Raw genomic sequence first — 13,436 nt, forward strand, 5'->3', positions numbered from 1 at the left:
ATTTTCTCTAGGTGAAAAACCACACGTGTGCATGGTATGTAACAAAGGCTTTAGTACATCAAGCAGTCTCAACACACATAGACGAATACATTCAGGAGAGAAGCCTCACCAGTGCCAGCATTGTGGGAAGAGGTTCACAGCCAGTTCAAATCTTTATTATCACCGTATGACTCATATAAAGGTAAGTCTGTCTGTCACACTCAAATTTAATTTCCAAAGTACATTTATAATTACAAATATAAAAAATGGTAAATCATGTAATTGAAAAACTAAACAATGACAAATACTATTTTAGAAAAATGTTTAATATAACTCTCATTTAATCATTTACTATATGATAATAAATACTGATATTAATCATTCCTCTAATTATGATGGGCTTAAAGCTACCTGGGTATAAACTTCATATGAAATATAATTTAATTTTATATTGGAAAATTACAAGTAATTTATGAAAAGTGGTTAATGGGACAGAAGCTTCACTTAAAAGTTACGTATTACTTGAGTCATATTTTTTTTATCACACCACTTAGGATTATGGTCAATATAAATATTTCATGTAGTTAATAATTCTATCACAATCACGGAAACTTACATTCAGCTAAACAATTGATTTGCGAAACTCCATAAAAACTTGTTATCCTTGTTGAGACAATAGCTGGTGCTATTACAGTTTTTCTATTGATAACTCACATATTTCTTACAAGTATATCCTTTTGCGTTATTGCCTCTAATTGTGTTTTTTCATCGTAAAATATATACAATTGAACCTAGTTACCTAATTACGTGATTATGTCTATAAAGATTAATATCGACGTATATGAGGCAAAATTTTCAGATTAAGAAGATTTCGCTGAATTACGTAATCTTATGACGGTTGATTTTTACTGAAAAAAAAATAATGATTTGCTAAAGAAAAAAATTCCGTAAATATATATATTCACAGAAACTTAATTAAGTTTAAAAAATATATATTAATTATTATTTAAAATATAATTATTAAAGTAATGTAACAAATAAATCGTTAATTTTATATATTTTTTTTTTATTTTGTCATTGTTCTGTATTTCACATAATATGATCTCGAAATTTATATGTAAAATAAACAATTAATTTTCTCATAAGCAATGATAATTATATACAAAATCATCGTACGAGTCGGTAAAGGTTGATGCATATTACATGGTGATGTTACTGTGCTCACTTCCCATAACGCCCCTTGAGTTTTTACTTATTTAACTATGACCTCATGTGTCCACGACTTAAGAAAATCACACAACGTCGCACATCCCTTGTAGGGTTGCTACATTATGTTTTCTTCGTTATTTACTTTTGCCTTTGCCTTCTTAATAAAAGTTATAAAAAAAAACTACTTTTTATTACAAATTGGAAAAAACACGATTCAGATTGATCAATTTTAGATAAGATACCTCGAAATTATATAAGTTTGGTGTTAAATAATTAATTAATGTCAATTGAAGACTCAAAGAGCCGACGATTTTATTTAAATTATTAAATACTGTCACATCGACTATATTAGTTTTCTGCCCTCTTAAGATATCCAGCCCTAGTTTCTTAAGGTGCACCTGCGGTCACAGGTAGTTGCGAAGGCGGAGGGCCAATAAATTACCGGGTCAGGTCATCGTGGGAATTGTAGTGGGCAAGCACTGTGACGCATCAACAACTCGTGGATTTATGCGGGCGACTAGACCTATTGTTTCTAATAGCTCATAATGGGTTCAAATAATCCTACGACAATACCTTATTATTAATTTGTTGTATTTTTTTAAGTTTGGTAAACTTATATTTCATTTCAAATAAAAGAGGTAATTTTTTTTAATTAATTTAATATTATTATAGTATATTGTTATAATATTTGACGAATTGTATTTTATTTTGTTTGTGCGTTTTATTTCAATTCATATCTCGTTAAAGTTACTCAAGTATTGAAAAAATACAATAAAAATGTACCAAAAGTCCGAAATAAATTCCCACGGATTCAAGGAACCGTGTCGTACAAGACGATATTGAAGACGTCGCGGCCAACAGACCGAGACTTCACACGCTCGTATGAGAACTTCACTGTATAAGATGACCGAACTATGGTCTTCGTCACCCATGATGATTTAAAATATAATAGGTAATATTGGAAATATAGCAGGTCGCTAAGAGAATTGCATATACACGAACCGAAACAAATAAAAAATAACAATTTCGGAACATCGTCCATTGAATTTGGGGTACGTACCTCCCAAATACATGTATAAAATATTCAATTAATAATTCTTTTTATTATGAATAATTGTGTTTTGAATTTGCTTATCAATCAAATATTTATAAATTCATTTAATTTGGAAGCCATAAATATATTTTGCCTCCGTTCAATACTGGTCCATTATCTTTTTCAACTGATAAATCAGACATTCTCCCAAGACGGATCTTTCAACTGTCACCGAGATCTTACAAGACAGTACCGGGTTAGTTAACTATTGACAGTACCAATAATAAAGCATCCACAATGAATGTGAATGATGAACAATGGGGTGTAGGCAGGACAGGACATATATATGTGATAGTTCAGAGCCATTGTTATTCCAAGGGAATTATTTGGTTTGAAAAGGATTTTCAAACCAAATAATAAATGATTGGTCGTTTAGATGATACATGAAATATATAATTTGATTAAATAATACTGTTGGAGTAAATGTATTCAATTCGTGCTAATTTTGAAATTCTAAAATTTTAAGGGCCGATTTGTTATTTGCAAACAATTGCTTAGATACAGAATGTTGTGAATTTCAAAGTCGAACTATCAGTTTACTGCATCTTTGCATGTCGCCATAACTTGACACTTTTCACTCGTTAGAGGTTCGTTATTTGTTAGTTGTCTGCACGTCTGTCACTTTGGAACATCCGTTGTTGTAAGAATTGGTGTCACAATATCTGTGATTTTGTACTACTCTCCAAATTTAGTTTATCTTAGGTGAAATGTTACAACATTATAATAGTTTCTATGTTATAATTAAAACCTAAAACAAATCAATAAAAATATCTTGAATAAGTAAAAAATATATATTATTTTGTTATCGTACCATATTATACGAAACCTGTCTTTTATGTACATAAAATAAACCTTAGTGTACATATTTCCATTAAAGAATGCTTCATCGTCAGCCGGCACCATATTGTTTTTATAATCTCCGTACACTGCTGTCTCCTGCACCTGCCTGTAAAGGGCTTAAAAGCAACCTTAACCGTATTGTTAATTATCTTTTAGTACGAACCTTTTGACGAAAAGATATTTTAGGACAGAAAAACGTTTTATTTTGGTGTCATGATTATTATTGATGCCACGTCTTTATATGTTTTCAATTGTTTTTAATAAATACATACGTTTTCATGTTTCTTCATTTCATTTCTCAAGAAAGCCCTTGAGGCATTTAATGTACGATAATATTTAAAACAAAATAGCTTAATATTTAATGTTTAAATTTTTTAATTCATATACAAATAAATGATGATACTACAGGATTTTTAAACTTCTACTAATAATTTTCTAACCTCTCTTAACTGACAAATTATATAATTCCACAGACGTTTTCTTTTTAATTTACTCTCAATCAGCCCCAATTAAGATTGTGTAAACATTTTTTACGACTAACCAAACCATCAGAGCCACATTAAAACTACTATTGGCCATTACACGTAACGGATATTGATTATTTACGATATCGGTATCATTTTAAAGTATAAATAAATATCTATTTGAAGAAATCGACGACAAAATTAAGTAGACTGATCTACAACAGGAAGTCAATCAACGAATTTATTGACTTTCCAATTGATAGTCACCGACGCTTGTTACTGCCTCATTGTAACTTGTTTTTTAAACTATATTATACGGCACAGTTAGTATTTCAATTGCCTATAATATCTATTGAATATTTTATCGAACATTTGATTCGGTTTAACGATTGTACACCGTGTCAACGACTGTGTATATATTAACATGGCATTATTTACAGCTCAAATCTTTTTTATCTGAAAAGATTTTTATCATTGTTAGTTACTTATATTGTTCTAAGAATTATTCGTTTGAAACGAAAATTTCATGTATGTGTTTTCGTCTATTAATATTATTATTACTTTATCACATCAATGCTTTGTATTAAAATCTATAATTTATATATTTGCGTTTCACTTTAACTTATATCGTGGAATTAATTATATATATTTGCTAAGAACAAAATTAAAAAAAGAACTAATCGTATGATTGTAGTTTATGTACGCAGTTTCTAAGTTGATGATTAGTTTGACGGCTTTAGTTGATCGTTCTTTATATCGGAACGGATATAATTCTTGATTTTATTGCTATGGTGATTATAAACAACAAAAATTGACTACTTAAACTACATATCCAAATGAGTAGCGGTGTATAATGTTTTAGTAGGAATGAAGATATTAAAAACAGAATGTTTTTATTAATAAGGTTAAGGTAGGTACTTATAAAGAATGGCTATTTCATTTATTTTTTCATGGATTTCAAACATTTACTAAAACTTCATTATTGTGTAATTCGTTGTTTATGTTTCGTATGTATTTTGTTTCTAATTTTAAATTAAGAATCGATACAATCCTATTATAATTCTCATTTTCAAATCGAATAGATTTCTTGAGTAGACGTATTTAAAACAAAAAACTGTTTTATAATTGTTTGAATTCATACAATTTCCTCTAATAATATTTATTGATTAAAATCATCCTTTGTATTAACATTAACTTGTCTTTCTTCTCATTATATACGAGAGAAGCTGCAGGATGTAGTTTTTTAAAGATATAGTTAATCCTTACTGTACAGGAAAATCATGATTCTTCGTTGAATTAAACATTAAATGTAAAGCGAAAATTTAAGATATAAATGTTTGAATCTGCAGTGATATTCCGTAACAACATTTTTCGTATCTCACTCGAGAAATGTTGAAAGTAATTTACGCTGATACGTTATTTTGTTGCGTGTATCCTTTATATTCTATAATTATTATAGTCAACGTCGGATATGACTTTCTGACATTTCACTATCATGTTCGAGATTGTTTTTTACAGAATAAGTTGTCTGGAGCTATTTTGAATTGCGGAGATCAAATTGTGTATTAAAGTCTTACGAATGTATATTTATTCAAATATAAAAAAAAGTTTGGGTAATTTCTTAAGATCAACGTGCACGTAGGAGCGTGAAGAAGAAGATTCTTTCATATTTCAAATTTGAAGCTATGAATTTTTTTAAGGTTAAAATTATTGACTAATTGTAAATTATCAATAGAGCTTATACACCTGTAACCAACTCATCAATACGAGTGATTTACGAATAATAGCAATAGCGTGTTACCGACAATTCGAATTCATTTTTATCAGCTTTTGCGACGCAATATCATTTCTTATGCGATAAAGGTGTGAGCTTCATTTATACAATTTTTTTGGTTACAATATATGATATATAACGCTATTCATTTTTTATTATTAAAATATGATGTCAGTTTATTTTAGTTCATTTATGCATACAATAATCAACAGATCATTGAGAATTTATCTTAATAACTAGGCAACTAAATAACAAAGCATTAAATAATAACAAGTTATAAACTCATTCAAAACACAGCCTCGAAGGGATGGTAGATCTTCACATACTGGTAGTAAAGATTTCTAGTTAACAGCCTCCAGGCTCCATAATCAGATTAGCTTAGAAAAATTGTAATCGATAAGCAATTAATAATTTCCTTGTAACTTATAATTTTATTGTTGATGCAACGTAACAACTATTGTCACGCTAATATGGTAATAACCAACTTGCAACCTGGCTAGCTTGCACAGTTGCAGAGCGTGACGTAAGAAACAATACAATAAAATAACATTGAAATGTTCTATCAAGAAACTCTCAAAAGTTTAATAAAGTAGTTGGTCTTGCGCCTGATTTATCTCGTCGCCAATGAGATTCGATGGTCGTGTCGCATCGAATCTCATCGGACTATAAGACTATCGAAGTATAGTATCGAAAGTCACTCACTTAGAGTGCATAGCCGTCGTGGCCGAAATCACTCAGACGGATAGTATGATCCTCATCAATATAGAAATAAAAGTTAATAACGATTACAAGAAAGTACCCTACTGATACTACGGGCTCTTAGCGTCTATTCCAATTTGTAATTTATAAACATCCTGAATTTATTTAAATCCTATTTTCACTTAATATTGTTACATATAAACTGTATTGTATGTTTGATACTAACATTGCGATTTATCACAATTTTTGGTTTTCAGTTTTTATTATTTATTATATAGTTTATTGATAAATATGCATATGGAATTAGATTAATTTCTTTTGAATTGAGTTAGACGTATATGCATATAATTGTTTTGAACTAATAAGTACAATTTAATTGATATTATTTGTTTCACATTTTATTAACAAGTAATATATTATATTATAATATAGATATTCCTTTTATATATCGTTTACGTCATTAATGTTTTCATACCTTTATTGTTTGAACAATATTTAAATAATTTATTAATTAAAGTCTTTATCTCTTTTTGTACTGGTACTTATAGATAAGTCAGAAAATTAATAATTTCATTCTAAATAAATAGTATTAAGAGATCAAAAAATAAAAATCAAATAATCTAAAAGCAGATGATCGCCTTGACGTTATCAGTAGCGGCATGATGAAATGAATATTAATACACTCTGCTAAGTACATTATCAAGTTTGTAGGCGTAAACGTGATTCTTATACACTTATATTAAGGTTCATATTCCTTTGAAAATTAACCGAATCGTTGTATTTCAGAGGTGTCACATCGGTAAAAGTGATTTACAACATTTTATGTCTTTCAATTTTGTATCATGTGTTCGAGGCTAAAGATTTAAATTGGAATGCGTTTTAAGTATTGAGTATTTATCAATCGCTTCATGTCATTCAGTCAGTCAACTTTTTAAATTCCCGCATAAGATGGTATTATCTTTTGAATTTGATTTATAAGTTTCTTTTAGTGAATTTAATTTTAAATAAATGCAATTATTTCATTTCACTTTCTGTATAAATAAAGAAATAAATACGAAAAGAACGTTAGCATTGAGATCCTTCAATAAAATGTTGAAGCCTTAAAAATTCTAAAAAAATCATTTGTTAAAAATAGGGACCAAATCAAACATCGTGAGGAAACCTGCATATTGTGTATAATTTCAACGAAATTCAGCTACCTGTGTATCCAGCAACCCGCATTGGAGCAGCGTGGTGGAATATGCTTCAAACCTTCTCCTCAAAGGGAGAGGAGGCCTTAGCCCAGCAGTAGGAAATTTACAGGCTGTTAACGTAATGTAAATGTAAAATCATACATTTTAAGAAAAATCTGAATCTAGTACTAAAAGTCAAACCGTGTATAAAGTCAACAATTCCTAAGCGCATATTCATAAATATTATAAAACAATCAACTTAAATCAATAAAATTAATAATCAGACGCTGTTCATTTCCAATAGCTCTAATACGGGCCCAGATTGAATCACTACATCACACAATCAATCATTTTTTATCGTCCTTTGGCTGCTTGCGCTGATTAAATAATTTGAGCGATGTGACTTTGTGAAACGACTTATGAGGTTTAAACTTTGAGGTGTGTTCACACATAACGGATTCCATACACTTACGTGATACATAATGTTGAAATCGAAAAATATACCGCAAATTAACGAAGACATTTTAATAATTTAGTGACCAAAATTTTGGGTGTAATCTATAATTCGTTCGCGTTGAAGTGATTCATAGATGTTTGACTACTAAATCTAATTGTAAAATATTAAAAATAAACTTATTATATAACTTAAAACCACAAGATAATGTGTCTGCGTTGATAAAAACAAAACAAAGAAAACACGAGGAAAGTCAAAGAAATACATATATATATAACCTTAACCATTAACCCCATAATGTGTTTCTGATGACGCCTTTTGGTGATTTCTGATTTCGTAAACATAAAAGGTGTGCGAAACTGGATGAAAAGATAAAAAACTAAATCACGCAAATGAAACATGTTAATGAACTTGCTAATATGGCACCAGCGTCTTAATTCTTATCCAGGTATGAATTTAAATTAATCTTATCATTCCCACATGCCCGCAATCGTGGTCTGATTGGAAAGGTGCGACAATTTTTATTTGTCTTATTTTTAACGTAAAATGAACACTTTGATAAATAAAAATGTTTAAGAAGATCGTTTCCCACTATACCGATTATATTATTATTATATTACATAAGATAAACAATATTTTTGTTATTTACTGATTAATTATTAAATATTATAATACCTTGATTCATTATTTTTAAACATCCTTTATGTCTGCAAGTTTTTCTATAAAAATCTATTGGTAGTTGCAACTTAGAATATAATCACTAGTGGCCGTATTAAAATTTTCTAGTCATAAACCTGTGCATCAGGCCCTTTGCATAGCTGGTCATAACACCGCTATCAGAAGATATATGAAGGTCCAATTAATATGCACCTTGTCTCGCATCGGATTTAGCCGACAGAAAATTGATTAATCGAACTCTCTATAATTGGGATATGGTAATTAATTAGAGAGTATTGTAGGTTCGAATAAGGGCCATACGATTTAATGAGACCTCTTTCGTGTTTATGTCCCTCTAGTAGAATTGCTGCAACAAATTTTACCAAATCGACTAACAAATTACATTCGTTAGCAGCTTTACAATAGTTCTATAAACATAATGATTACCTATTTTAATCAGCGCTAAAAATTCAATGAAGTCCTTAATTCCAAGAGACATCAAACTTATCTTCATTAGAAGGAGCAACATCCTGATTTCCGAGAATAAACCCTAACGAGCAATACCGAAACCTAATAGGTCCTGCACGCACGTTACGGAGATCAATTTATTTAGTTAAATTAAGCGAGGTGCATCGCATTTGCATTCAATTTCCATAACGCAGCGCAGGCGTATCAGTTGGCCATACGTCACTGTTCGGACGAGATACGGCCGCTGAATGGATCGTGATCGAACGAGCGATTTAGCTATCGAGTGGAACGATATTATATCGATTTCGTTTTGAATTTTAATGGATTTTAAGATTAAGGCTAATTTTAAGTTTTTGTTTTTCAATACCAGCTTCTTGATTAAATTTATTTGGAGCCAGATCGATTTTGTTCCTACTTCTTAATTTGTTTTATCGTAATGAATATATATTTTAATCAACTTCTTTGATAGTTCTTGCTTCTGACATTATAGTTGTAACACTGTCTAGAAGATGTAATCCGATTTAAAAAAAATCAATTATCAAAATAAATATAAGACTAGATTCTTCTCGGTATGAATTTGACCCGTATCGGTATTTATCGTAACCACAAAATGTATCGCCTGTTCATTATCCTTGCACGCATGAACCGACCAGTTTTTTGTCTGCTCGTGATTTATCCAACGGAAATTGTCAGACAACTAATGGCTCTTTGTTTATTGATTTATATATTGCAATATTCGGTAGCGAGAAAGGTCGAAATAATATCAGATCTCATTTTTTTGCGGCTCTGATTGAGCCACTGGGGATTCGCTAACCCGACTTTAATAAAATATGGTTATAATCACCAATAAAAGTTATTTACAACGGCTTTTTGATTTGGACCTTGTACAGTAATTATAGTTTTTTTACTGGGTGTGTTCGGTGGGCGGGCTAGCGAAAATTGAATGGGAGGGAGTAGTCCTAGCGTCAAAATTGGATTAGATGTCGGATACAACTTGATTATGAATCTCATTCGATGTGGTCACAGGAAATAAGATACCGTTATATTAAAATAGTTTGATAATTAGCAACATATTCGAACACTGATTAATGTATATTTTTTTCAATTCCTGTAATGTAAGTTTTGTTGATACAGAACAAGATATTCATGGATTGCTTTTAATACAGACACAATTTATTGTATGTTAAAAGTTTATTTCATCCAAATAAAACCTTCGGTTTCGGCAGGTTATATTTTAATTTTTACAATTAAGTTAATTCGAATCAATTATAACATATTTTATACCAAGGATAAGTCACTTACCTTTTTTTATTGATATTTTATGTTAAGATCGAGATACATACATTTTGTTAATATACGTTTGTAGATTTCCCAATTATTCTTTTACGTAAAAAATCAACAAAAACAGAAATAAAAAAACTATGAATAAGAACGATGAAGGTCGTAAAAAAAGCAAATACTAAACTTCCTTTAAAATTACACGTTATGCTGACAACCATTCCAAAGTTATTCCATTAAAGCTACAAATGTGATGTATAATGACGGCGAGTAGACGGTCGGGAGGCCACAACGAAATGACGATATGGTTTATTCAATTACTCTTGTTCGTGTGTTAAGCGTCCAATTTTTACGGGTAATCGTCAACATATTCACCGTAAATATTCTACTAGAAAATTTGGGGACATTATTGTTAGACACAGCTTACAACGTAATGATATTAAAATTGAGTTCAACTTTGTTAAATATTTCATTTACCTTTTCTAATAAGGCTATTTAATAATATTTAAAGTAGTAAATGCGGTAATACGCTCATAAACATTTCCCGTCAATAATACACGTTTATGATACTGGTGGGTAAATTGATCAAGCAACGACTCGAAACAAGGCAAAGGTTTTCATTATAAATTCATTTGCACGCTCTTCGCTCGATGTGCACCGTCATGACTTTGATTATATTGGAGATGATGACGATTATTAGCCGTTTTATTGTCTTCCAACATTGATTTTATTTTCTTTTTCTGGTCATTACCTTCGGGAATGAGTCTTATGGCTGTACGTTTACTGCGGTGAATTGTATTTTATTTTTGGATTAAGCTCTTTGTGCCCTCGCAATAGGTTACCTTTAATATGTTTTAAATAAACCTTATTATGTTCACCATTTATTACTTTTATAACATTTTTTTAAATAGTTATATTGTTTTTTACTACCATAGACTTATATTATTAAAAAACGATGTATTAACATTTGAATGTGGACGGCTGCTATAAGTTATTACAGCAATCGTTGATTCGTTTTGATTATTATATAATTTGGCTGTTGACTTGGATCCTAAAATGGTTTACTTTAGTTCAATTAACTCAATCGTCGTTGAGTTTGTTCCTAAGTACTGGATTCGAATTCTTGTTTACGGCAATGAAATGTCATTGGATTTTCCAATTATTTAGCTTAGTATACACAGACTTTACTCTAGGTACCTCGGACGGCCGCAGGTGTACCACAAACTCACCAAGCCACCAAAAGGCAATAATTGGTATTGTTGTTACGGTTTGAATAGTGAGTCAGCCAGTGTAACTACAGGGACATTACATCTTAATTCCTAAGGTTGTTGGTACATTAAGGATATGAAGAATGATTATTTATTACAGTAGGTACCAATGTCTATGAAAAGCGACGTTCACCTAGATTAACTTTAAAAAAAATAGCAGCAAGTTGCCCATTTGGTTAATCTTCGAGACTGGCTTCCGTGACTGAAACTTAGTTAAAACAACATCAGTATAATTTAAACATCTCTAATTTGTGTTTTTCTTTCACAGGAGAAACCTCACAAATGCAGTCTCTGCTCCAAGTCATTCCCAACTCCCGGGGACCTCAAGTCCCATATGTACGTACACAGTGGGTCCTGGCCTTACAAATGCCACATCTGTTCCAGAGGCTTCTCGAAGCACACCAATTTGAAGAATCATCTCTTCTTACACACTGGTAATTACAACTAAATTAACAACTGTATTAAATCCAACTGAAGAGTCTAAACAGTTCTCAATATTATTTGAAATCCTGCTTGTTAGAAAATTTAAAATTCGAACGTTTTTTTAATCATACTATTTTTTTTTTTACAGCTAAGCATCAACGAAACAATACACGCGATGCTACTTGAACTTAATAACATGAATTTACGTATTCAATCATACAAAATTATTTAAAGACTTAGAAATATAAAAAGTGTGATATTAGAGGTTAATTAGTTATAAGTGTTAAATTATTCAGATAGTTTTATATTATTCTGTATTTTAAGTGTAATTTTTAATTTGACACATTTGAAAAGTTTCCTCTATACTTATTGTAAGTTATCTGAAATTAAATTGACATATTATGACTATATTATGTCACAGAGGATTATGAACACTAAGTTCACTTAATTTTGCTCAAAATTAACAGTAAAATTAAAAAATAGTAATTACAGATATGATAAGTTAAATGAAACTTAAATTTATTTAAGTTTACATAATTTTAGTGTGTTCATAAAATTTTACTTTGTAAATAAATTTCCCGCCTTCATAGATTTAATATTATGTAAATAAAAGGTAAATTTATAACAAATACTACATAGAATTATGTAGATATATCTTACAAATAATGTAACTTTACGTACGTAATATTCTTATGTAAACTCCGTCCAAAATACATTCAAAAGCGAATTATTAATTTATAAAACAAAAATTTATATATTTAATTTTAAGTGCCTTTTAGAGTACGCAATTAAATTTTTTACCTAACAATTAGTTTTATTATTTCCATCGTAAATTTTTTTTTTTTTTTGTATTTATTCACCTACCTCCAGTAGTTTTATTGTAATATTTATCTTTATATTTTTAATATATTCTTTATTTAAAAATCAAAATGTATTTAATCAATATGGCTCTTACGAGTACTTTTGAATTTTACAAGATTATATTAAATGTAAGTCTACCTCCAGTTTAAAATGAACATTGTACAGAGAATAACCGGTAAAAACCCCAGTTACACTCTTTCACCAAAATTTTATTGAAATATAATTAAATTGATATACTAAAGTAACTGCTTGTATATGTCTGTGCATTAGTCTAAATAACGCCTGGTTGCCAATCAGACTGAAAAACAGATGTTCCAAAGCGGGTGATGACGGTGCCACGAAAGCGGGTAAGTGGATTCTAGATATTATGTATATTGGTAATTTATATAACCTACAATAATATAATCAAAATACCAACTCTACGCTTGTCATCTACTTAATCTTAAACGAAGTCCTATGCATTATTTCACAATGATTTCTCACATAAGATTCAGATGCACAAATTTTCCTAGTAAAAATATATGCGTTTCTTACTCAAAGAAACGAATACGATGAGGATTGATTCATTTTGCGTTATCGGAAACTTTGTATTATAACTATCTTTACTTCTCGTTTAACAATAGATCCATTATAATAATCAAAATTGTTATGAATTTATATAATTTTGTTGGAAATATATTGTAACACAAGTGTAGGTACTATTCTGCATTGCTAAATAAATCCAAAAGAGAGTCTCCAGCATATTGACATAATGACAAAGAATTTTTAAAAAATATAATCCAATTAAAATAACCAAA

The 13,436-nt window shown here is 29.8% G+C and overlaps 1 protein-coding gene across 1 annotated transcript in view; it reads left to right on the plus strand.

Annotated features, from left to right (window-relative positions):
• Nucleotides 1–12,123, plus strand: part of LOC113391807 (zinc finger protein 177-like) — a 56,580-nt gene extending 44,457 nt beyond the window's left edge. Inside the window, exons 5-7 of the mRNA XM_026627894.2 lie at nt 12–181; nt 11,624–11,789; nt 11,927–12,123. Of these exons, the coding sequence (XP_026483679.1) occupies nt 12–181; nt 11,624–11,789; nt 11,927–11,964 (374 nt within the window). The 3' untranslated portion in view covers nt 11,965–12,123. The remainder of the gene's footprint in view (nt 1–11; nt 182–11,623; nt 11,790–11,926) is intronic.
• Nucleotides 12,124–13,436: the final 1,313 nt, after the last annotated feature.

The sequence above is a fragment of the Vanessa tameamea genome, chromosome 10 (assembly GCF_037043105.1).
Source record: "Vanessa tameamea isolate UH-Manoa-2023 chromosome 10, ilVanTame1 primary haplotype, whole genome shotgun sequence".
Classification (NCBI taxonomy): Eukaryota; Metazoa; Arthropoda; class Insecta; order Lepidoptera; family Nymphalidae; genus Vanessa; species Vanessa tameamea.